We start from the raw sequence: 27264 nt of genomic DNA, 5'->3' as shown, positions 1-27264 counted from the left end.
GGAGGGGATATATTGATTGAAAATGTATTGTATAGTAATTGTACTATAACTTTTGAATAAATGTCTTAATTTTTTTAATGAAATGTGTGCAGCAAGCTGCCTATACCACTGAATAGGTGAAGATCCTTAGCATGTAAGAGTGCCATGTGTGCATTGGAGATATGTGCAGGTTGCTCCTAGACCGGATGTATTGTAAAATTTCTTGCCATAAACTTGCATAATAAATTACAAGTACTATATATGAGAATATTTTTCTGCTTACACGTTCCTAATTAGGTCCTAATTAGGCACACAAGGTAGTTTCTCCCAAGACATGCCCACACATAGGGGCAAGTAAAGATGTGGCCTCTTGCAGTCCATATGCCAACCATATGACCATCATTGCTTGCAATCCCCCAAGGCTTTGCCTGCATAGTCAGAAATCAAACCATGCAGGCAATGGGAGCAGGCTTTACAGGTGCCTGCAACCCCTTGAGAATTTCTTTGTCCATGTTGTTTGCAATCAAATGGGCAAAAGAATACACTTCACGGGAGATCATGGTACCTCAGGTGACTGACAAGATGTGCTTTTGGTAGTTTACCCAGTGAAAATTCACCAAACTAGTGAGCTTTCAGTGCTGATGCAATACCTTTTCCCTGGAAGCAAAACACTGGTTTATTTAAACTGGGCATAGTATGCAAATGTATCAACCAATGTTGTTCCAGTCCTGCCAGGCCCAAGGAAATCATTGGATTTTGTAACTCCTTGAGCAACCATGATGGGCTAAAAAGGAAGAACAGCGGTAGAAATGATCATACCCTGTGCAACCTCTTGAGGGTGGCAGAGGATCAAAGTGACTTCTTTTGCTGAAGCAAAGTGTCTGCCAGTGCACTTTCGGGTAACAAGAACACTTTGATAACAGGCTGAGGAACACCTGTGGTATAGAAAATGAATTTTCAGCAACGCTTATGAAGCAGAAGCTTCTGAGTTTGTGTCCAGATGACCACAACACATAAAAGGGCGCATAAGGTGGTTAAGAGTCCCTATCAGCTGGCCTCTCACCACATCCCATGGCCAGTCACCCATCCATCAATGTCCATGCACACATCAGAAGGGCATCTACGATCATTTATGTGCAACCTTGAAAAGTACTTTATATTGACTTACATCATCATTCCACCTAGCTCAGCTTTCTCTACAATGACTGGCAGCAGCTCTCCAGGTTTTCACACATTGCCAGCCCAACTTGGAGATGTTGAGGACTGAATTTGGGACCCTCTGCATGAAAAGCAAATGCTCTACCACTAATCTGTGGCCCTTTGCATATTCCCCCTTGCATGGAAGAATGCTCATGTGAGTATGTACACAGAACCTCCTCACACATGTCTGACTTGGGTGAGGCAAAGAAGCTCACACTCTTCCCCTGGCAGCCCTCTGAGATGCCTCCCAACTTTTTCTGAGGGTTGGGGAACCTCCCATTACATCTGGGAAGATTTCCTCATCCTCAGCTCCCATGCCACAACTCACTCCATTCCATAGGCTACCCCAAGAGGCTCTTCAGGGGACTTAGGAGGCTGCTGGAGGGAAGGAGGAACAGGGAAGTCACCTTCCATTGTCACATCTCTGGATCCAAGCTAACGCCATCCAATTTAAAGTTAATGTTTACTATATATTGCATCATCATCATCATCATCATCATCATCATATTGAAGAATAATAATATTAATATTCACCCATTTCCTTACCTCCATCTTCTAGAAAATATTGTACAGCCATCAATACTTTCCCTTGAGGTTGCAAGTCAAGCTAAGAAGAACAAAATCAACAAATTACCTTCCAGTTACACTAAAATTCCTACAAACATCTTGTTCTACATTCTGAAAATTTCACATGCAGAGGGGCAAGTCACAGTTGAAGACTACTTTCCTTCTCTCTCACATCTATTTCACAATGACAACAATGTTGATACTGTTAGTTTCTTAATTATTACGGAGTCACCCCACATTTTATTTATCGTCAGCTGAATGTAAACAATAAAACCATACAAGGATTGTCTGGCTGTATGGAAGTTCCACATAATTTGCATTAACCCAAATACCACTGATTCCCACAGTTTCTCACTGAGAGCCTCTCTAAATAAGCAGAACATCATTTGAGCTTTGCCCCGATTTATGGACTACCAGGTTACAACGCCACCCACTGCTGGCAAATTCACTTTGGGGTAAATTATCAGCCTCAGATCCACTAGCTCACCAGCACTTCATCCGACAGATTAAAATCCTGAGGGCACACGTCACAACTGCAAGGCCCATCAGTTTATCACAAATTAGCCTAATCTTTTCTCTATCCCCGTCAGGGATACAGAGCAAGGTTGTGGAAATAAGACACAGTAATGACATCAAGGACATGAGGCACGTTGAAGCACACATTATGTTCCTTTTCTAAGGAACTAGACAAGGAGCATTCCCATTTTTTGAGAACATGAAGTTCTGCTGAGAATAATCTTAACAAGTGAAAAATTCATATGCTATGAGCATGTGATCCTCTAGAGATCTGGTTCTAAGCTGTATAGACCTAGGGTAACACAGTAGAAAATAATTAATCACATGGTGTCATACTCACCCAGAATTCTGCTTTCCCATTGCCTTTCTTACATCTTTCAGCCAAAACAGATACACCCACAGTCACCTCAGATAATGGGTCTTCTGCTGCTTTCATGAGAACAATCTGAATGACGCGGCCCTCATAAATGTGGGCATCAAATGAAGATTTCCAGTCTGGGTACATAGTGGGTTTCTTTTGAATCAAGGTTTTGCCTCTCTCTGGAAATGTCACAGAAAAGGCATAAATGAAGAGCTGCCAGGAAAACACTAAATTTCACAATCACAAACAACAGACAATTTTAATTTTATTAGAACTATAGCCAGGAAATAATCTCAACAATGTTAAGATAACAAGGAAGGATATTTTCCAAACACATTAATTGCAATAACAGCCAATGAACATTGAATAATGTTCAATGTTCCCCAGCTCATTGCCCCAATGGAGAACCCTGGCTCTTCTCATTGTTTAAAAAGTTTATTTTCCTTTATTGTGCTTTGGGTGGCACTGAGCTCCTAGGAAAACCAAGTACAGGCCTCCAACCACATCACCCCTCTTCCCTTTCCCTTCCCCAGAATGACACTGGGACCCATGTGGGATGTTTCTCTTGTATGTGTTGATGGATTTTGCCTTCAACATGTGTGTTGCTTTTTGGGGTACATGGGTGGGTCTCACTTGTTTGACTTCTTCAGTAGAGTTTGCCTGTTTTTTGTGCCTTAAGGTCGTGAGTGGATTTCCCCTGATTTTCCCAATGCCCCCACAGCTTTTCCAGATTTGGGGAATTGCCAAAATTGTTTAGCTGCTTTGGGGGGTGGATGTGTGTTACTTCTCTGAAATGGGTTATGTGGTTGTGCTTTGGGGCACGGGAAATGTCTGTTTTGAAAGTTGGGATTCAGAGCCAACTTCTCTCTTATAGGCATGCTCTCCCTCTCTCTTTTGCAAAGTTATGATCCCTTGGGCAGCTTTTCTGTGACTAGATAGATGCCCAAGGGTAGCCATTTTATAGTGGTGCCCACAAGTTTCTCAGATTTCCAAATGTGGCCTAATATCCAGGCCCAATTTTGGCAACTGTGTTAGTTGAGCCATGATAAATAGCTGAATCTCTGTAAACTGTATGGAGAGTGATTGGTTCCTTAATATTCTGACATAGGATTTAAGTTCAGAGTTAAGTTTATGTTTATCCAACAGCTGTTTTGTTTGATGCACGTCTCTCAGTATGATGGACTGTCCAAACAGTAGTAAAGAATAGCACCTCAGTTTGGCTTTATTAGGTAAGGACTGCCAAAACCAACATTATAAATTAGGTATTTGACAAGCAGGCTGATGTTAGCTTGCCAAATGTTCACAAATAGCCACCTGAGGATATTCTGCATTCTGCAGAGTTCTGCTTTATCTCCTCTGCTTCTGCCAAAAAGCTTTTACCTGGTCTCAGAGATCCTTTCTAGTAACAGCTACTCAGAGCAGATGTTTTCAATTAATGAAAAGTGAATTCCAGAGCTCCCAACCTCCACCCTTTCTGCAATTTTGTTGTGGCAACTTCTATAACAATGTCCTCAAAGGCAGATCGGCAGCCCATGAATTTCCAGATAAAGATAAATGCTGCTCTAGTATCCCCTCCAGCATCTGTTACATTTTTTCTTGAAGATTTTAAAGGAACCCTATCCATTTCTCGTGGTGATCTAACACATGCTTGACTGTGTTGGCCTAAAAGGAGGAAATCCGACTATGCAGCAATCAGCCTGGGCCTAAGAAAATATTTTCCCCATTTTACATTTGGCCAGAAAATGTTCACTTGAGTGACGTTTGGGTGCACTGATTTTACTGGTACATGGACCAGAATTAGAAAATGTTAATTATGTTAATTATGAGACAGAGGGCAAATGATTTTTTTTTTCCAACTTCAACATGCTCTCCCACAATGGTTACACTGACATAAAAGTGTATATGTATCACTTATGAACAGATAAAATATTAAAGATTTTCAGTTTATCCATTTTGCTGAACAATTTGTGTACCCAAAAGTATTCAAAATAAACCAGAGCAATACTTTTAAATCTTCATTCACAGTATGGATATGCATTTGTTCCATAATAAATGAAACAACAACAAAAAAAGGGTCCATTCATTTCTTTCCAAAAAGGATCCATGGAACAAATAGAATGGAAATGAACGAGCTTTTCTAGTTCTAATAGTAACAGCCATTAGCTTAAAGTTAGAGGGAAAGAAAGCACTTATTATGTAACTATTTTTAGTCCAAGCCCTGGGTGACAATTGGTTTTCATGCAGTGCAAAAGAAAAGGCCTCAAGAATATTTTTAAGGGTCTAAAGTTCAGCAAGGAAGGCCAGCAATACTCCTGAGCCTTCTAAGAAAGGAGTCACACAGGGCCAGGGTTTATCCATCGAAGCTCTAGGGAACCTCTTTATCCTGATAAAAAGGGAAGCTTTTAATGTTTGATGTATTACGGTATTTTAATATTTTGTTGGAAGCCGCCCAGAGTGGCTGGGGAAGCCCAGCCAGATGGGTGGGGTATAAATTAATAATAATAATAATAATAATAATAATAATAATAATAATATCTCTTCCTGATACATTGCCTATGATCAGATGACTTAAATCCAAATGATGCTGTACACAAATAGCCATATTCTTCACTCTTTCCCTGTCATTGGGATTAAACTGACCTATGCCACATACATTAGACTAGAAACTGCATCCTTTGACACCTTAAGGTTGTAATTGTATACACATTTACTTTGGAGTACATCGCTACTGACTCAGTGAGATTTCCTTTCTCATAAACAAGCACACAATTAGACTCTGGTCCTGCCAGACCATATGTGAGGAATTCCAGACCACAAATGGAATCAATTCAACTGATCAATCTTCTTACCTGTAGTCAAGGCCTCTTTCATTTTTATTGCACAGAATGGCTGTGGTTGCTCCCCTTGATTCGGCATAGGTCCTAGCTCAAAGGAGTTGAATGATATTCGTAAGAAGGGAGCCATTTCTCATAGCACAATTGTAAACCTACACGGGGGGGAAAACAGACAAAAAAGTTAAGGCTAGAGTTAAAAATTGGGCTGTGTGGAGAAAATAAGCCGAAGAAAGGACTCAGTAAACCTTGCTTGAAATCAACTCCTGGTGTGCTCTGAGACCCATCTGCTGAGTTGGCTAAATTTATAGGAAAAAGATTAGATGCTTCTTTCTTTCTGGTAAAGTTATAATAAATCCAATTCAGAGGAAATCTGAATCCAGACATTCTAGTTCACATATAGCTTTTTAAAACCAAACCCCAAAATGCATCATGTTCTTGTGTGCATATTGTCTCAGATCCTAAGAACTAAGTGTCTTGTTCTTCTCATGGAATAGAGGTTTTCACACTTTCTGTACCCCAAAAACCAGATCTATAAGGTCTGAGGACCCTGGGAAATGGTGTGAGATATGGCATAAGAGAGGCTGCAGATGGCTGAAAGATTTGAAAACTGCAGGAACGCCTTCCTTGGATGACCAGTGCACACTTTTTGGAACCAAACCACATATCTTTGGCTAGTGGCCATAATTAACCTTTCTAACTGACACATCATACATAAATCTCTTCATTTTTCTTATCCTGCTGTTGGAAACTTATTGCTCTAGATCACTGTCCATCTTGATAAGACACTTAAGCCCCACCAGTATTTAGCTAATGACAAATTTATTAACAGAAAGCAAACATGTGTTTGGCTCCCTGCAGTTCTGTCATTGTGTTTAAGGCTGACACGAGCACCAAAAACAAGTCATCAGTAGAATGTTTCATTCTTCTCTGGACTAAATGAGAGCACAAATGTTGTTCATTTGTTTGCTTCATCTTACTTTAAATAAATCACTACCCCTACTTTGTCTAGACAGCTTGGTATCAAGATTTTAATGTTATAAGTCTTCTCATTCAAAACACTAATATCTCACCCAACCCCCAAATTGAAATCAAGGTGGCTTACATAAAAGCATATCATAGAATAAATAAATACAGTACAAAATTATAAGCAAATCATGCATACTTAAATATAAACATTAAAGTTAAAATGCTTCCAATTTGACATATTAGCTATACATCTTTTAAAGCAACACTAGATGACAAATATTTCAGACCTAAGAGAAAACTCTGCTTTAGAAAGCCTGTGGTCCAATATTACTATAAAAGAAAAACAAAATCTGTAATGAAAGATAAACTAAAAAGAAGTCTGTTAGATGTTTACAAATAGACATGAGGTCATCCTTACATTTTCTAACATATCACAAGACATTCAGTCTGCACATTCTCAGTACAAACTTCAAGCATTACAGCCAGAAACTATGATCTAAACCTCAAAATATGTGAAGCTTGATTGAATCATCATTCATGTGCATGGGAAACCTTTCACACAGATAAACTTCTGTTATCTATTTGCCTGCATAATTAAGAAGTCCAGTATTTCACTTGTGAAATATGCATGAAGTACAAAAGCATCTGGTTTTAGTACTTTCCCCTGCCACCTAGTAGTTTCAGTCTTTTTTAAAAAACAAAACTACTCCAACCCACAAATCAGATCAGGTTCTATCCTGTCTTTCTTCTTTCCCCAATTTGCTTGCTTAAATCATTTGGAATTATTTGTACCCCATTTCCTACTGTCTGCTTGTTCTCTCAATTACATGCGTGTTATTATAAAAATATTTTCAGATCTGATGTGTATTTTGGCATGAGATTGCAGGGCAAACACACATCTTGGTTTCCTCAATTAAAAGACAAAAATGAATTCACAATTGTAATCCCCATTATATCTATACAGTATATCTATATATATTTAATTTCTCCATTGCTTTTAGTAACACTCTTCACCTGTCCTGCCTTAGCAACCACACAAATATAACCTTTCCTACTTCCTTACACTGAAGTCAATCTTAATCACAGAGCAATTCTGTTCCACAGGTAGATTTCCACATGAGATCTGCAAAAAACTTGCTTGTCAGCGGCTCATCCTGGCAAATCAGTAGGTGGCGCTCTTTCCACTGTATCAGTAATTGATCTCCAGAAACCATACTACAACGCGAATTGTTGCAAAGTGTCCCTTCTGTCTTAAATTGGCTTAAAACCATTTTTTAAATGCACAGTACACTCTTGCATACTGTTTTGTTAGACCAAAGAAGGGTTTCATTTGCTATTATTAAAAATGTCGTATTTTAATGTTGTATTTTAACATAACCATAAATAACTGGTGTATAATTTCAAATAAGCACCACTTATTATGTTATAGGACGCAGGTGGCGCTGTGGGTTAAAGCCTCAGCGCCTAGGACTTGCCGATCGAAAGGTCGGCGGTTCGAATCCCTGCGGCGGGGTGCGCTCCCGCTGCTTGGTCCCAGCGCCTGCCAACCTAGCAGTTCGAAAGCACCTCCGGGTGCAAGTAGATAAATAGGGACCGCTTACCAGTGGAAGTCTCCGGACAGCGCTGGCCCCTGGCCTCTTAAGTGAGATGGGCGCACAACCCCAGAGTCTGTCAAGACTGGCCCGTACGGGCAGGGGTACCTTTACCTTTTTATTATGTTATAACCTAAACTGAGAAATACACCCTGATTACTATAAGCAAAGCCAACCATAAGATACACAATGATGCCACAAATTCCTTGCCACCATTTGCCACCTCACAGAATGGCTGGTGTGAATAAATGAAGGAGGTCCAGCCTTCAATTCTTCCAGTCTTCTTTCATTTTTTAAAAAATGTTTTTATTAAAGATTTTCTTGGGTTATTCTTCCAGTCTTGATTAGTCAGACCACCACCATCCCATCCATTGGTCATTCCAGTCATTGGCACAGGTATGCCACCTTCTAGATTCTTCCAGTTCCACTTTCCAGAAAGTCCCCCTTTCTTTTTGTTTCACTCCAGACTATGTTATGAATGGAGTAGATTTCAAAGCGAAATGGAAGTGAGAAGAACATGCATTTTGCAGTAATAACATAACACTGGATAGCTCAGTTGGTTGGAGCGTGGTGCTGATAACGCCAAGGTTGCAGGTTTGATCCCTGTATGGGACAGCTGCATATTCCTGCATTGCAGGGGTTGGACTAGATGATCCTCAGGGTCCCTTCCAGCTCTATGATTCTAACCTTTGCCAGAGGCCTATTATCCCTTGCTGCCATGAATTAAGACAGTATCAGTGATGGGCAGTGCTTTTTCTGGGGGCGCTCAAGGGTAAAAGTATGGCACTTGTTGTAACAACAATTTCATGGTGAGTACTGGCACCTTTTCTTTCTAGAAGAACAGCACTGGTGATGGGGAGGGCCAGAAACAAAGCCAGGAAAAGGCCTTTCTCATTGGCAGCTCAGCTTTCAGAGGCACTTCTTGGTGTTGCCAGTACATCTCCTAGCTGTCTATTTGACTATGTGAGTTTAGATCCCCCGCCACCAATTATTTCTATTTATCCCAAACATATATATGAAAGACACAGTTTCTAGAGTATGAATCAGATCCTTTTAAACAGTTCAAACTGTACATATTCCTGAACTGACCTTCTCAGATAATATGCTTTGCTTGCTACTGAGTAGGGAACAAACTATTATAAACCCTTTCATTCCAAGGTACATATCCTTCTTTGAAAATGGAAGCTCTTACAGCAGGCTATAAAACTGAAAATAAATGAAATATTATTTTAAAGAGGAAGAGATTGTAATGTGGATCAAATGCTTTTTATTTTTGCTGTGGTGAGCATTTTCCTAGTAAACTAATGTTCATCATTGCCAACATGATTATTCGACTACCATTTAGGGGGAGAACTCAGCATTTCCCATCTACTCCTTGAGCTGATATTTGCATAAGTGTTTTTGTACCGTATACAGATACACCCATTGCAAGCAAGTGGTACTTAGCAAGGATCCTAAAATACATTTAAGAGCCAACAGGCTTTCCACAAATTTTATTCAAGATGTCATTGACTGTTAAGAACAGGAAAAGAAGAATTCAGGTTTGATAGTTTCCAATTACTTGGTGACTCGCTGGCCTGGTTCACACATAATCATGATTCAGTGTGCACAAATGGGTGCCAAAACTTAAGATCACACCTGCTGCATTATTTCCCCAGTCCTGTTGCTGGGCTCAGTACAGTGGTACCTCTAGTTATGGACTTGATCCATTCTAGGGTGCTGTTCACACCCTAAAAAGTCTGCAACTATAGTGCCACTTCTGCGCACACACACAGCACGATAGAGCGCTTCTGCACACATGCAAGATGCGCAGAGCGCTTCTGTGCATGCACGCATGACGAAACCTGGAAGTATACACTTCCGGGTTTGCCGCATTCGTATCCTGAAAAAACGCAGGCGGAGACTGACGTAACAAGAGGTACAGCTGTAATACATCTGAACCAAGGCTGTGGTTTTTCTTGTCCAGACAAATCTCAAGCTGTAAGCAATATTTGTTTTCTGCAGCTGCTGCAGTAGCAGATGAGGAGCACAGCAGATACAAACTTCACCTTGGAAATCCACATTTACTCATTTATGCTGTTCCATGTTTGAGCATTGTGCATGAACTGGACCAATATCTCCCATTTTTAAAACAAAGTACTGCTAGACTGACAAAAGCTGAGCGGAAACTGTTTGCTTTCCTATATTTCAGAGGTCTCTACAGCAGCTCTCATAGCACTCCAAGGAACATAACAGCTGCTAACAAAACAATGTTTACTGGAATGAAACATAGTGCTTTATCTGTTAAAAAAACAAAACAAAAACAAAATGTTAAGATATTTTGTTTGTGATAGCTTTAAGGTGGGAGGATAAGCTACTTACAAAATGTAGAAACAATATTTCAGTAATCTATGAGAAATAAAAGTAAAGATTTAGTCACAATATTTCAGTGCATTGTGGAAAATATATTGGCTTGGTTCACAAATCACATTAAATGGCCATTAAAAATAAGCTATGCTTTAATGAGAAGCAGCAGTACACCTGGGGCAGGGGGGAAGCTCAGAGACCAAGGGTGGCAGCTGCAGTTGCCCAGAGGACTCCTAAGGAGAGGGGAGAAGAGAGGAGGCTGAGGGAATACTTCACAAGGGAGGGTGTTCAAAAAAGGGTGAGAGGCTGCCAGCTCTGCAGGCAAGGGGTGACATAACTGGGCTCCTGAGTCCCACAGAAAGAATGTAGTTGGTCAAGGGAGCCATGGACCCAAAAAGGTTGAAAACCTCTCAGTCAAAAAAGAAATATGAATTTATGCTATAAAAAAAACTTAAGGAACTACAGTGGCACCTTGGGTTACAGATGCTTCAAGGTTACAGACTCTGCTAACCCAGAAATAGTACCTCAGGTTAAGAACTTTGCTTCAGGATGAGAACAGAAATTGTGCAGCGCAGCAGCGGGAGGCCCCATTAGCTAAGGTTAAAAACAGTTTCAGGTTAATAACAGACCTCAGGAACAAATTAAGTTCTTAACCTGAGGTACCACTGTATACTGGAACCTTCTTATCTGGCCAAAAGACCCCCAGAAGCCACTCTATACACATGCATAAAGCTTGGAAGGTACAGACACCAGTTTTCAAAGTGAGAATCTCTTGCAACTCTCAAGGCAAAAATGGATTTGAAAGTGCTACCAAGGCCCAAGTTTGACCTCCCTGCTACCTTGTCAGGCAATCTCCCAGTTGCCCATCCCCAACCCTGTCTACAAAAATAAGAAAAAGAAAAAAGCAAGCTCTTACTGAGACTAGACGTTTTGTTTTATATATAAACAGTCATTTATATACTTGCTGGTTACATAAAATATGTATTTAAATAAAATATGTATTTCCATTTCACAAGTTACCACTTATACCTCTGGATCAATATTTATATATCTTCTTTTCCTGTTTGTTTTTATCCTGTATCAGTGTAAGCTATGTTTCTACCAATATACAAGTAGTTAAAAGGTTGCTATTTGCTATAGATGCTTTTGTGTAAATGAGATAATAAACATACTAGAACCACAACTTATTATGCAAAGCTTTGGTGTTTGGAAAGGGTTGGGATTAAAAGATCAGTAGCAGGCTTTGATTAGCAAATTATACTGTAATCAGTGTTTGAAACTTCTAGGTGCATTTTGCGAGAGGGAATTTCATTAGTGTGAGCAGTTTCTGAGCTCAGGGCACAGTATTAAAACTGCAGAGTGGAAGGAAAGGAGGACCTTTTTCTGCCTCCCCACTTCCAGCTACTCTCTGAAGACTGGAGAAAAGACCCTCTTATGAATATTAGGGGGGTGGGCAGGGGAAGGACTAGACAGTGTGAAAAATGAACATAGTATTTTAGCTGCAGTTCATTTTCAACTTTGTGTTCTTCTTATAAAAAAGTGCGCCTAGACATTCCGTTGTGCTCATAACCTAGGTTTAAGGTGCCATTTAGCTCCTTAGCTTTCATGTCTCAATTTGCAACACTGGCTGTGATGTACAAATCTTGTCCGCCCAGCATTTGTTTTAAAAGGCAGAATGAAATGTACCTAAAAAAGCATATTTAGCTCCTTTTTAGAAGAGTATTCTGAATTGAGTGATACAATTAAATGTGTAAAAAAATCAGAACTAGGGACATTGTTGCAAACTGGAATGTTAATAATCTCACAATTTGTTCTACCAGGAGGGCAACAACAGTGACATTTTGTTCTCTATTCTGAAGACAAGTGAAATTGTTTTTTCCTTGGCAAATTAATCACCCAGCTTTTGTCATATTAAAACTGCAACCTTACATTAAAAACAACAACCTTCCTCTAACAGTGTGAGTAGAAATACAATTTTATTCCTATTCTTTATACCAAGGTTATATCCATTTTTTCCAGCACTGCCTGACAGGTCTCCCCTCTCAGTATGCTACACACTTGAAAACTGCATAGCCACACAATGTAAAATTTATTGGCTAGTTCAAAAAAGATGAAATGTAGCTGGGTGCGTGCTAGGAAATCAGGGCACACCCAACATTGAAACTACTGTAAATTCAGTACCTTCAAATCAACAGAACTAAGCAGAAGGACCAGTTCTTCATGTTGTTTTTATGGATTCCTATCCTTGGTGAATAATAGTGGGTTCAAAACATGCAGAAATAGCATGTGGGCAGGTTTCCCCCCTAGATTTGTCCTTAGCACGGGGCTGCTGAGGCAATACAACACATCTAGAGAGTTATGCAGTTAATTCAGTTGAATTGTATGGTTTGTTTTGGCATTTTTCTGTTTGCAGTGTGTAAATCCATAGTGACAAATGTAACATTTGTAAGCTTCTTTACATAATATTTGTGTTTTAGCTCATATTATTTGAACTCCAATTAACATTAAACCATTTATTCGTTAACCAGCTTGATCTTCCCTACAAATATAATCAATGTGGTTCATGTAACAGTTTTGCAACATCAAGAATTGATCTGTTACTTCATGACAACTGTTCTCACTAAAACATGAATCAAAAATTCCACTTTCAGCAATATACACAATGAGCTAATGTTTCATGGGCAGGTGTCGAACTTACAGTAATTTTGACTGGAAATATGGAAAAAAGGTTTTCTGGCATATGTCCTGTGACCAATGTAACAACAACAATTTTATTATTTATATGCCACCAAACTGACTGGTTTGCCCCAGACACTCTGGGTGGCTTTCAGCAAAATATAAAAACACAATAAATAACAATAACAGAACAGCTTATTTGATGAGAAAAATTATTCTCCATTCCTACATGTCCCAAGTGGTCATTTAAAAGAATGTACTTCATCTATTTATGAATCCCTCTTTCCTCTTATTAAAGTACTTCAACTCCCAAGATGTGTAAAACAACTTAAAGATTATTTATGTTAAGAATAATGAATGCTTATAGAAAGTGTTAGTGGTTTTGCTTTTTGCTTTTGCATAGGCAGCCTTTAGCCTTCTACCATTTACAGTTATGCTCTAACTGTATTTCCGTCTGAATGCCAACTTCCTTTACAAGTCTAACTTCAGTGCTTAACATAATTGAAATAATGGATTAACTACAGGGATTCTGCTGCACCAACAGTTCACAAATGTTAAGGAGTCCCAAACAGCTAATGGAGCAATTTCCATTTATATTTTGCTTTCCAACATCCTCCTCCCCGCTCTCAAAGACCAAATGGAAATTTCACAGACCAAAGAGTTGGATGTAGCTCTTTTCAGATAAATTGTTTTGAACAATCCATGAACAGTCCATTTCCATTATAACATGACTTTTTAATAAAATACAAAATCTACAGTGGAAAAGTTACTCGTCTCCAGGGGATTATGCTCAACAGAAAGAAAATGTAAGTGTGAATAATGAGCATCTGGACCATATACACGTAATTTAGTGCATGGGTGGGGGAGGGGGGTGAACGTAGAAATAAACCAATTCTTTATCAATTTTTGGGATCAAGCTAGATCGTTTTTCTCCCAGCTATACACCAAAAAACTGTGAAAGCAAACCAAAGAGTATAAGGTGCCTTAATTCAAGGATTAAATCTATTACTCTCAACCTGAATCTCTATTTTAGCTTCCTCTCATAGGCAAGATTTCTTTTGAACAAGCACTGACTGTACTAGATGTTGCCCAGAACAAAGAAATGATTACAGTTCCTGTTCAGAGGATTTATAATCAATCAGAAAAAAGAAAAATAAGGTAAGATACTTGGATGTAAGCAAACTATTTAAGATTTGTGAACTTGTCACAATGACTGCAGAGTGATCCATTGATATACTGTAAACCGATTTTTATTTCTTTTTAAAGCGGAAATTCAAGAATTAATTATTTGACAAAACAATTCTGGAACATGTATGAGAAACCAGAATGAGATACGCTTTCAGGGCTAAATTAGATATATTATTTGTCTGAATGCAATCAGGATGTGTGTTACATAAACAGAAGGCCAAGGGAAGTCTCAGCAGTCCTGGAACAGTGGGGTCTATAGAGGGGGGAGTTTAAGTATTACTCTGCCAGGTACAGGGGGAAAAACTAATATTTGAAGTTACCATTTTGATTTCAATGAAAGTGTCCAATGGGAGTTTCTCTTAGAAGTCACGTAGGAAGATAAAAACACAAGTGATCCCTCCTGTATTAGAATAAAGACCCATCCAAGTCCAGCATCAAAATTCTCAACTAGATGTCATTGGGAAGGCCAATAGCAGGACATGAATGCAACAACAATCTTTTCCCCTTCAGAGACTGGTATTCTGAGGAATGTCACCACTAATCCTGGAGGTTGCATATAATTCTCATGATTAAAGGTAAAGGTACCCCTGCCCGTACGGGCCAGTCGTGTCCGACTCTAGGGTTGTGCGCCCATCTCACTTAAGAGGCCAGGGGCCAGCACTGTACAGAGACACTTCCGGGTCACATGGCCAGCGTGACGAAGCTAATCTGGCGAGCCAGCACCAGCGCACGGAAACGCTGTTTACCTTCCCGCTATAAAGCGGTACCTATTTATCTACTTGCACTTAAGAGTGCTTTCGAACTGCTAGGTGGGCAGGAGCTGGGACCGAACGACGGGAGCTCACCCCGCCGCGGGGATTCGAACCGCCGACCATGCGATTGGCAAGCCCTAGGCGCTGAGGTTTTACCCACAGCGCCACCCGCGTCCCCGCTAACTCTCATGATTAGTAGTCATCAATAGCCTTATCTTCCATGAATTTGTCTAATTTTACTTTTAAGCTAAGTTGGTGGCCATCATCCCATCTTGTGGCACTGGCTTCACCAGTGCAACTACATAAGAGAATGAAGGAGTACCTTTTCCCTCACGTTTGTTGTGAATCTCCCATCTTCCCTGAATTACTCTGGGTTCTAGTAACCCTACCCACTCTGTCGACGTTGTGTGTAATTTTATGCATCTCTATCATCTCCCCACTTAAGAGTGTGTGTGTGTGTGTGTGTGTGTTTCTAATCTGAAAAACCACAAACATTGTAACCTTTCATTATAGGGAGTTGCTCCTGATCATTTTAAGTTTCCTTTTTCTGTGCCTTTTTCGGCTCCACGGTATCCGTTTTGACAAAAATGACAAAAGCTTTAGACAGCATGCCAAGTGTGGCCACGTCATAGGCATTATAATATTAGCAGCTTCATTTCTGATCTCTTCCTGAACAATACCTAACATGGAATTTACCTTCTTCACAGCATCTGCACACATGCTTCTGAGACAACTACCTCAAATTTTAATCTCCTATCTAAACCTTTGCTTCAGGAACTGCATGGTTACATTTCCCCCATGTTATTGGTGACAACATGCACAATGACAACAGACTCCTGCTCCCCAGCACTACCAGACATGTTGAGATGGTCAGAGTTGTGTCAGGGAGTGGAAGAGTTACATTTCTCTTCCCCATCCTCCACAGTGGCAAGGCTGCTCAGGCTTTCCCTTGGCTTATATTTACATATAACACAAAAGACAAGCACATGTAGTTTGACCCTCAGTAATAAGATATTCCCACCCCCCAGCACATATCTTCAGATATTTTCTCATTCCTTCCCTACATGCCCTCCCCAAAAAGCGAAAAGATAAATATATCTATAAGTGCCTGCTACTAAAAGAACGGCATCGTATTTAGCAGCATGCCCGAGGATGTAGTTTTAATGCTAGCTTTCTAGTTTCTATTCTCTATGTTGAGTTTCTAATTGATGGTAATCAGCGATCTCCTCCCACTCACATAGCTGGTTGGTTTGAAGACTGTAGCTGCTTCCCAGCAAGACTGCAGCATTGACGTGAGAGTTCAGATGGATGTAAACACTCATTCATATCACCCCCGTGATCAGAAATTCACACTGTCCCTTTATTGCACACTCTCACTTTAGAGTAACAAACACTTTGTTTGCTAGCTGCCATAACCATGTTTGCTGTGACATGAATTCCATGCAGATCAAATCACACTATTTCTCCTCCCTCAGAATTGCAGGGGGGAAGGGAACATGGTTTGCACCCAGCCCAACCATCCAGAGATGACCTTGGAACTAACTGCAAAACGACTGGTTTTGTTTTGATGGGAAGGACGCGGGTTGGGACTGGTTTTATCCAGTGCAGCCTCTGCGGTGGGGTCTTGACCAGTATCCACCCACCTACCCTTGAATCAGTGAGGGATTTTTTTTTTTTCTGGTTTCCAATTGTTGCAGCCACAGAAGAATTTTTCCTTCCCTGGAGTTCCTGATTACTTTTGGATTTTACAGGTTTTCTGCCTAAGTCACACTGGGCTTGGGAAGTTTGGCAATTGTCCAGGCTCCCACCTTTTCCCCATTTTGGCAGATACAGTGCTGGGTTAGGTGAATTGGTGTGAAGGGAAAAAATGGTGAACACCTTGAGGCACCTTCTAGGAGATGAAAGTAGGACATCTGTTTTGCATGCAGAAGGTCCCAGGTGCGGGAGATTTGCAGTCAAACCTAACAATCCATATTTCCTAGTTAGTATATGAAGGAGTTAAGGACCACAGAGTTCTAATTGCTAGTTGGCTAATTTAGTTCACACTCTCTCTTCTCCTGAAAGGCCTGTTTCCTGTCATCCACCCCACTCTTCACACTGCAAATAATGGAGTGCCATCTTGCTGAATTTCAACTAAGATTATTTTTGCCTGCATTATTTTATTGCTGCTGCATAATGAAAATGCATATCTGAGACCTATAAACTAAGTAAATCATTTTAAAGCTTGTCCAAAAAAACAAGGATTATGTATTATGATTCTCTGACTTAGAGGAGCCCACACTGTTTTGAACCACTTCACGCAGCAGCAGATCCTTCAGAGTTTTTCTAATAAATTTGTTGCCAATTAAAAATCCCAGACCTGAGTTTCCTCTCTCATTTGTAGGGCTATGGGTGCAACTCTCATGCTCTACTTGCATAGAATCACCAGAATCTCATAGGTGTCCAAGTCTAGAATGGATCTTGTCTGCAGCATTTCTAGAATTTAGTTTCTTTCCATCATTTTTTTTTTTAATCTATGCATTAGCTGGCAACTCATCATACTTCCTTTAATAGAGAGGAATAGTATTCAGGCCATTTTCCTGCACTGCTGATTGTGAGCAGCATTTCCATTTGAATCAGTGGCTTGCTATGAATCAACCCCCAGCCAGTCCAATTATCCCACAATCCAACCTCTCATCTCAAACCTCCTTTATCCTCAATGGATAAAATACACAGAAGTTAAAAATCCATTTCCCCCATACATTCTGGGGCAGGGGGAAAGTATGATGCCATTTAACTAACACACACACACACACACACACACACACACACACACAATTCTCAGGATTACATTATTTCATAGTTCCAGAGGCTTCCTAAAGATGTATGTCTCTCACTGCTCCACATCTAATCCAGGGACTGATAACAACACTGTGAGAAAGCCAAGAAATCTTTTGGCAGTTTTACAAGGAAATTGTTGATGGGACAGAAATTCTGCCCACATTAAGTGTTTGTTTCTTAAAAACCTATATTGATTCCTAGTTCAAAGAAAAAAATCAGGGCATCATTTGGCTGGTACCATTGAGTGGCTACCTGTCTAGGATATCATTCTTAGGGTCCTGAACTAAGAACAGTCTGCTGGTGCATTTGACTGTAAACTCTGTTTCAAATTTGAGGAACAGATGGATACACAATTTCTTCTGTCTGAGGACAGTTTAGAAGTAATTGAGTATGACGCCCTAGCATGTCAATCAATGGCTGGTAACACCTTTCAACTTTTCTTTTTCTTTGTTTATTGCACTCTGCCCTAGAACTAATAAGCTTGTACATACTTCTCCAACACCAAATTCAGAGGTTGCCAGGAACAATATGGAATAAACTTTAATACCCATATGAACAACCTATTAAATTCAGTTTATATTTGTAGAAAAGAATCATTCTACTGATCATCAGAGTGTTACTCAGATAGTCACTTTTATTTTGGCAGTTGCATTACAGCTTTGTACAATATCCAGCTGAGCCTTAAAATGAAGCTTTTCCTATAATTATCAAGTGCATTAGGCTTCATCTTCTCTAAACATGTAACCATGAAAAGAAGTGGCAGTCAGTTATTATTTCAGTGGCTTTCAATGAATGACTGCCTTCAGCTTGCACAATGATTTAGAACAACACTGACTGGGCTGGGATTTGAGCATGCATCTCCCAGGCCAAAAGGAAAATGCTCTTATCTTCCATACATGAATAAAGCAGGCATTAGTTCTTGGCAACTTCTAATTATTTGTTGATCATGTGGTTTAGGCTCTGGTCCTCAACAAACTCTACTAGAAATAACTAGTAGGGTTTCATTTCTAAGCAATGAACTTATGACCAGGATGTTAGCAGCTATTATCGTGCTTAACCTCACAAATACGTACCAATTATTTGTGGTGAAATTTAACATAAAAGAACCACAGATACTCCTTCCAGTAGTACTCTACTGGTGTCAAGGATTAAAAGAAACAAAGGGCACCAAAGTGAAAAGTACTTCCAATTTTTTAAAAGAAGCCTTAGTTTGAAATTGTGCTCTTGGCACAGTATGCCTTGTATTATGTAGTGGCATTTTGTTTTAGGATTCAAGCTCCTCTACAGCATCAGGATCAATATAATATTGTTAAAGGTAAGAACACATGGGTTTCACAAGGCACTCTTGAAATTGAGAGGACATTTCATAGAGAACACTGAACACAACCCACATACTCTCATGTTCAGTATGTTTCAGTCAGAGCTGTTCTGCATGCTATGGCTCTGTTAAAGAAGTGAGAATGATAAACATCAGAACTGGTGTGTCCAAGGGATATGGATTTGTGCCACTTTGAGGCAACGTTGAATCACAAATACATTTTCATCTTCATGGGAAGAAATTAATGGAAGACAGGAAACTCAAACTAGGACCTGAAATAAGAAAAAACCCAAAGCTATGCGCCTAGCATGTGTCACCCTGACCTGTGCTTATTAATTTGTCCACACCTCAGTGGTGTTTGGAACAACCAGGAAGCATATTTGCAGCTTCCAGCTGTGATGAGTCCTGTCATGCAATATGTTCAGGCCTATCTTTTTGAGTCGCCAGCTTTATTAAGTCAGAAACAGGGATTCAGCCTACATACAATTATCACATTCCACCACAATGGCCACCTGGAGACCCCAGAAACTATCTTAAGCTTCCAGTAAGAGGGTCACATTTTATATGTATTTAAGCTTGATTGCTGACAACTAAACTGACAAAAAAAATATTTCAGATGCTGAAGTACTGCCCAAATAATGTCTCATGGTAGAAGACAGAACTGTGTGCATAATGCTATCCACCCTGTGCAGCTGGTCTGCTGCTCTCAGGTCTGGTTTGCCTTTAGTAAATGGAATGGGAGAGAGGTGTAATTTTGTCCTTTGCCCCTGGCACCAAAATATCTTGGACCCAGCCCTGCACATAAAATAGAATTCACTTTCCAACAACTCTGGCAGACTCCATTGAGAAGATGCTGGGAGGTGGTGGAACAAACCAATTTAATTCCATAATAGGCATTTCGCAAGCAATGCCTTCCCTATCTCTCCACTGCCCATTTCTCAAGACGCACCCCCACTCCCAGCTCTCATTCCTTTCCCCCTTGCATTTCTTCTGGTAGAGAACTGCAGCCCTGAGTGCCACAGTTTCCTAATGTTTCTTATTAGCAGCAAGAAGCCATTGCTTAACAATGGCTCTGCTTGCCCAGAATTCCCTCTCATCTTTCTTCACATTCCAGGAAGGAGCATTTTGGAAAGCAGCTGTTGCATAAATGATAAGAGGGAGAAAACATGAAAACATACCCATCCTTTCTTTCTCATTCATCTGCACTCCCGCCCTCTCACAAGCAGTGTGGAGAGAAAAGAGGAAGAGGGGAGTGCTGGGGGAGGGGGGAGCATCTGCATCAGTTATCTCCTTCCCATTCTTAATTACCATTGCCTGAAACAGCAGTTTCAAAGCAAAAAAATAAGAAGAAAAGGGGGGATGTGGTTTGGCTGCTTAGGGGCCAGGCAGTTCCCTTGAAGGGACCAAAGCGTTCTCACAAAATGCCACTTACCACCTCTAACTATCAAAAGGGTGGGGAAGTGGAACTGTCAATCATCTGATGTCAGATGACCAACTTTTACCTGTGTGGTAAACACTGTGTGCTCAAACCCCAACAATTGGGCACTGGCAATCAGCTGGTTGTTGGGGCATCAAAGCACTGCACACAGCTCTATAAAAGCTCACTTGCAAAGAGTAGCACATAGGATTTTGGAGTTGTCAACAATAAGGAGATCAGTGGTGCCTGCAACCCCCTTATTGGTCCACCCACTAGTTTACCCAACACACGCCTGACGTCGCATGTGATACTATGTGATATCAGGTGTATGACAGGTGGGTGTGGCTTGGTCTAAATGGCTTAACAGGCCAAATGAAGAGGCTTGGAGGACCTAATTAGGCCCCCAGTCTGGAGGTTCCTCAGCACTGCACTACAGAATCTTGTTCCAGTATGCTGGGTATAATAAGCAATAACAGCTCTAAGGCCAATAGTGCATTTCCCAGTGTGCTGTAATGCTTAGAGTGCTAGACTAGGACTTGGGAGACTGGGGTTCAAAACCCCACTTGGTGATCCAGCACACCTGGTGACCTTGGACCAGTCACTGTCTCTGAACCTAAACTACCTCACAGGGTTGTTGTGTGGATAAAAGGGGAAGAGGGGGAATTGAGCTCCTTAGAGGAAAGGTGGGATATAAATGTAATATTAATAAAGTCACATTAGTCACTGATAAGAGAGAATAGCAAATGCTCATGTGTGTTGATAGAAGTTTATCATACCTACAACAGCCGGCAACTGAATAAATAAAGTGCTGTTACAAAAACTAGTACAGTTGTACCTTGGTTTTCAAACAGCTTAGTTCGAAATGTTAGTTCAAACATTTTGGCTCCTGAACACTGCAAACCCAGAAGTGACTGTTCCGGTATGCCAACTATTTTTGGAAGCCAAAAGTCCGATGGAGCTTCCGCGGCTTCCAAACTGGCTGCAGGAACTTCCTGCAGCCAATCGGAAGCTGCGCTTTGCTTTCTGAACATTTGGGAAGTCGAACGGACTTCCAGAACAAATTCCATTCGACTTCCAAGGTACGACTGTACAAATATGTACAATAAGGGGCTGCGTCATGGCTACATGCAAAAATTACCCCCAGATGTTTGCTGGAAGACTAAGAACTACTGTTAATTCATCACTGAAACTGCTTTCATTTAACCATTTGCACCCACCCTTACTGTGTGTCTCTGCCACCACCCTATTCTAGGGTGTATCAACATTTAAATGCTTTAAAACTTAAGATCTTAAAAGAAACCAGTAAACCAGAGAGATGTCTGCTTCATGGCTTAAGGAGTTTATATCAATACAGTCTGATCCTCAGCAGCATTAAGATGGGCTTAAAGGCATTTATTTCCATAGACTTAGACTGTGATCCTCTGCATGCTTATCTCGTGGTAAGACCCACTGAGCTCAATAGGACCTGCTTCTTCATAGACATTGTTTAGGATTGCACTGTGCACCCGACTTAAATCTGCATATGGCTGGGCTGAGATAACGCTTAAAGAAAAAGATTAGAAATATGACCAGTGTCTTTGGATTTTTTTAAAAAACAACTATTTTTTATATGCTCTATATCATGCATGCTTAATATGGAGAGCTGCTAGTTATAATAGAAAGCACTCAAGTTGTTTCATGCCAAATAACAGTAGCCAAGACTACTGTGTATGTTCGCCGCGCTACAGACATGAGAGAATACTTGAATGTTAGAATCTCATTTATTTGACCAGTGTTAATAACTCAAAATTAATGAACTACATATCTGCATTATATATTAACTATTTGGGCACAAGAATATCCCTGTTAGCATTCATTCACGAGCCATTTGAATACACACATTCATGCAGAAAACAAAATTGCTTTTCTCCCCCCTACTCCATCCAAAATAAAGATGTCTCAGGTTAAGTAAGCCCCACTGAATATAGTGGAACTTACTTCTGGGTAAACATACATAGTTTATACTGTCACACTATAGCAACCAAAGCTAGGAGCCTTTAATATATTTTGTTAGAGAAAAATCTCATTCTCAAATTTCATGGTTTTTTTTAGGCCTGACTCCTAAATTTGCCTACACTTAGGGCTTGATCCTGCCTCATACAGGCAGGATTCCCTCAGAACAATACAAAGCTCCCTTTTTGCCTGCCTTGGCTGCACATACATAATATCACACAAGGTAATTACAGAAAACAGGCACACTGCTCTAATGTGCATAGCCTGATGCTACGTGGATGTGAGAATAATTGTATTATGCCCTACGTAGATCCTTACATTTATAGACCCTCCCCACGCCATGTCCTTCCAGTGAGCAACACTAGATTACTTCTCTATTCATTCGAAAGTGCTACTGTCTCAGAAGTACCGGTAATTCTTATATCAGTAGTCAAATACAAGGGGTGGGGGTGAAATTGCACTAGTTCAGTCCACAGTATTCTAATTACATCACCCATTAGCAGCAGACGTAAACTCAACAAAATTGTTTTACAAAACATTTAAAGGACATTCTGAGTATTTTTTTTAAAGGCTTGTAAATCTGATTTTTTTTTTTTAAATGTGTCCAATGGTAAATGAATTTCCAGATTATTAAACAAGACTCTAGAAAACATGAGTAATGAAACTGGAATGTTGCATTCCAAACAAACATAGAATAGCCTTGCATGTCCCCAAAACCTGTGTTTTAAGGAAACTGTGGTTTTGCATATTTGCAGCAATAAGTTATTAAGGAATAAGTTCCACTTCAAGTAATAACTCCCACTGCAATAAGGCCCACTGAATACATGCACAGGACTTGTGCTTTTATGTACTAGCAGCAGCTAAGGTGGTTGTTTTTCCTTAAAACTACTGTTTTCCATTAGTAGTGCTTTGTTTATAGATAAAAGGCTAAGATACAGAAAATAGGTTATTTGTTTATTTTTGGAAGTACTAGAAAATGACAACAAGGCTAGCTACAGCCTTCTACCACAATGGGCCCTCTTTCCATTTGGCCTGTTATATATTCCAGGAACGCCATTGTGTAGATGGCACACATTTTTATTTTTATTTTAAATCAAGAATGGTATTATTTGCTAGAAAGGATAGGAGCAGGTACAGCTTGCCTCTGCAGCAATAGGGCAATAACTACTAGCTATATGAACAGGAGGAACACAAGCAACCATCAGTGACAGAGGTCACTGCTTCATGGGTAAATATATTAGAACGAGGGAAACTCAACCATGGCATTCAGTGGTGAAGTTGGACCAGCCACATGGTTAGCCTCCCCCCAGATTTTTTTGTGAGGAGAAAAAGACCTTGCACACAACCTTCAGTGACAGGGTTGGAGAAGAGCGCAGAACAAAAAAGTAATAAAACCAATAGTTCATGAACATTAACTTTAAAAGAAATCATATTGTTTCACAATAATAGTTATTTGATTCAGGTTTTGTTATTAACCTAAGTATGAAACTTGTTGATAATTTTATTGTTCTTACAACATTAATATTTAAAAAATACTTGATGAATTACCAGCCTCAGTTTTTAAGCTCGTCAAGTGTCCAAGCATAATTGCCCCCTCTTTGTTTAATTAAAAACCTGAGTGCTCTTCTCCCATGTACAAAAATGTACCCACAAAACATATTGCCCACACTAAGCAATTTCCAATCACTGCATTTAGACAGCAACTCATGTATCTATAAAGGCTCTTAATCATGTCCCTCTTCTAAACTTTCAGAATTAAAGGGGATAGCACAGAAGAAAGAAAACTCTTGTTAATTAGCAAAATGCACAATTCTAGACTACCACCACCTCACAGGAGTTTTAACTCTCCTGCTCATGAAGACACAACAAGTGTCACATGCATCATGGCACCTAACCTTCAACTTTGTCAATAAAGTGGGATCACTACAAAGTCAGTCACCATATTAGTGCAGCCAAAATAATCACATTTCGGATAGGACTCAGAGGCAGCCTTATCATAAGTCAAGCAAGATGAAGAAAGCCGTTCAAGGCAGTCATTTAGAGATAGAAGGTTTGAGCTTGCTTCAGTTCCACACCAAGAAGCTCCCAATGCAACACCACACATGGCAACAGCAGCACACAGAGGTAGAGAGATGCAGTGCTTCTTTTAAGATGGCACTGCATGTTATGTCACAGACAACAAATGCATTGTTACTATTTATTAATGTATAAATACACAATTCACGAGGACATGGCCCTCAATGAATATTAGTATCAGAAGTAGCATGCCTCTGGGATTTACAAGTGGGAGTGTGCTAGTCCACTCATGTCCAGCTGCTGGTTGGCCAGTGGCCACTAGAAGAATAGACTGCACTAGATAGGCCTTTGGTCCGATCTAACACAGTTCTTTTTATGTTATGTCATGAGAGTACACTAAGTGTCCAAATGACAGGTGTTGTTTTGAGTTTTGTAGTTTCCCTCAACTGTGGAGCAAATGCTAGAGTCAAGGACCCAACCAGATCATATTTGTGCTTACTTAGGATTAAGTCCAGGGCTGAACTGGGCTTACAATGTCACCCTTGTAACATTGCTAAAAGAAAGAGGGAGTGAGACTTTCCTCGCTGCACCATCCACAGAGAGATAAATGAGCAGAGCAGGGCTTGGATTACAACTGGAGAAGAACTATTGGAGGAAAGAATGTGATTTGCCTAGTTTGGGATTTCTGCAACAGCATGGTTATTTCTGAGTGTCCTCCTTTATTCATGCTAGGGAACATCCACTCATTTAATACATTTTTGGGAATTGTGAACTGCATCATCAGTACCCTATAGTACCCTTCTTACACAAACTGACCCCCTTTCCTTTTTTTTAAATTACCCATGGTCATTTTTACCCATGATAATCATTTCTATGATTTACTCATTTAAAATAATTTTATGAATTAACCACGATAATCATTTTTATATCAAGCCACAAATTGAAAACCTTGTCCTAGCCATGATTGAAAAACTGGATCAGCCATGTCCATGGTTAGCAAAAATGCTAGTGTAGATATAATGCTAAACATGGTTATGTACAAAAATGAAAGGTTACAAATCCTTTTGCAAGACATGAAGACAGGGAAGCAGATGTCAATGGTGTTCTAAGAAGGATATTGACAAGCTGGAACATGCACAGAGCAGGGTGACCAAGATTACCAGGGGTATGGAAACCAAGCCTTATGAAGAAAGGTTGAGGGAATTGGGTATGTTTAGCCTGGAAAAGAGGAGACTGAGCGGAGATATGAGCCATCTTCAAATATCTGAAGGGCTGTCACATGGAAGAGGGAGCAAGAACTTGGATCTAGCAGGAAAATGTGGCAATCAAATTAGAAGACACATGCATTTTGTTACTATCTATTATTTTACTGTTAATGGGCAGTTCGCACAGGCTTGATTCCCTGCTGCTTCTTATCTGTTTAAAAGGCATAATCATAAACCAGATTATGCAGAGCAGCACACTTCCAGAGTGAATTAAATGTTTTAGATACTTACAATATGAATAGTAAATGCAGCAATGCAAGATTCTTACAGTTTTACATGGCCATCACAATTATTTATAACACTATCAATCGCAATATAATCACCACTAAATATGTCCAAGAATGTACCTTACATAAACAACACCAAAATACATGACTGGGCAGTGTGGTAAACAAATTGCATAGTAATTCAGAGAACTAAAATACCTAAAAGCCAAGTTTCTATTTATGCTAAACTGCCCTCAAATTCCGCTTGCAAAAACTGGTGTTACTTTTATAGCAGCCTGCCAGTAACAACTGCATGAAAAGGACTGTATGCTGACAGGTTCAGCTGCTATGCTGATTTAGGGCTTTATTGTTCCACATGAGGATTGTGTTTTTCTCTGAATGGATGAAGCTCAGGGATGAGGGAACCTGTGCCCCCCCATGTGTTTCTGGACTCCATCTCCCATCATCTCTGACCATTCAACTTGGTGGCTGAGGCTGAAGGTTGGGAACCCAACAACAGTTGAGAGCCAGAGGCTCCCCTTTCCTGATACAGCTGCTTGTAAAAATCTGCAGTTTTTTTTGTTTTTTTTTAAGAGAATTGAATTCTCCATCTCTGCATCAAAGGTGCAACAGCCTGAGGTAGGACAAGCCAGTCTGCTCTCTGGCATGGTAAGAGAAGTAGGGTACGTGGCTGAAAATGAAATAGCAGCAGTGCATGCAAGAAGAAAGGAGAAATGCAGTAGCTTCTTAAATTATTTGAAAGCCATATATTAAGCAAAGTATTAAGCAAATTTAAGTATTAAGTATTAAGCAAAGTATATTAAGCAAATTTTAAGGAAATGGATCGTGAATTCTCACATTAGATCTCAGCTATATACAGTGGTACCTCGGTTTACGGACTTATCTGTTTCTGAAGTCCGTTCTTAAACCAAATCCGTCCTTAAACCGGGGCTCCTGCCGCTGGTGCCCTTCCACTGTTCGGCTTCCGTTCGTAGACCAAGGTAAAGTTCGCAAACCGGGACACTACTTCCGGTTTTGCTGAGTTCGTAAACCGAATACCGTATTTTTCGTCCCATAGGACGCGCCATCCCATAGGATGCACCTAGTTTTTTTGGGGGGAAATAAAGGGGGAAAATTTCCTTTATTTCCCCCCCCCCAAAACCAGGTCGGGGAAACCGAACCAGGTTGAAGAACAGCGGGATGGCGGCACTGTGCCTCCTTGCTGTCCCCTGAGCTTGTGGGGCTGGCCGATG

General features: G+C 40.2%; 1 protein-coding gene and 1 long non-coding RNA gene across 4 annotated transcripts in view; both read right to left on the bottom strand.

Annotated features, from left to right (window-relative positions):
* Nucleotides 1-27264, bottom strand: part of LOC307211099 — a 444355-nt gene that overhangs the window by 33591 nt on the left and 383500 nt on the right. The gene's annotated exons all lie outside the window — the stretch shown is intronic.
* The window catches only part of PRKCD (protein kinase C delta), a 54878-nt gene that overhangs the window by 21778 nt on the left and 5836 nt on the right, over nucleotides 1-27264 (bottom strand). For 2 of the 3 annotated variants that reach the window (XM_079967290.1, XM_079967291.1), the window contains exons 2-4: nucleotides 5473-5609; nucleotides 2603-2802; nucleotides 1714-1786 (exon numbers count right to left, since the gene is read on the bottom strand). In XM_079967290.1, the coding sequence (XP_079823416.1) occupies nucleotides 1714-1786; nucleotides 2603-2802; nucleotides 5473-5587 (388 nt within the window). In that variant the 5' untranslated portion in view covers nucleotides 5588-5609. The remainder of the gene's footprint in view (nucleotides 1-1713; nucleotides 1787-2602; nucleotides 2803-5472; nucleotides 5610-27264) is intronic. The other variant, XM_079967292.1, reaches the window with a different exon arrangement.

Source organism: Podarcis cretensis, assembly GCF_951804945.1.
Source record: "Podarcis cretensis genome assembly, chromosome: 2".
NCBI lineage: Eukaryota > Metazoa > Chordata > Lepidosauria > Squamata > Lacertidae > Podarcis > Podarcis cretensis.
Note: the sequence above shows the minus strand (reverse complement) of the source record. Positions and strands in the feature narration are given on the sequence as shown.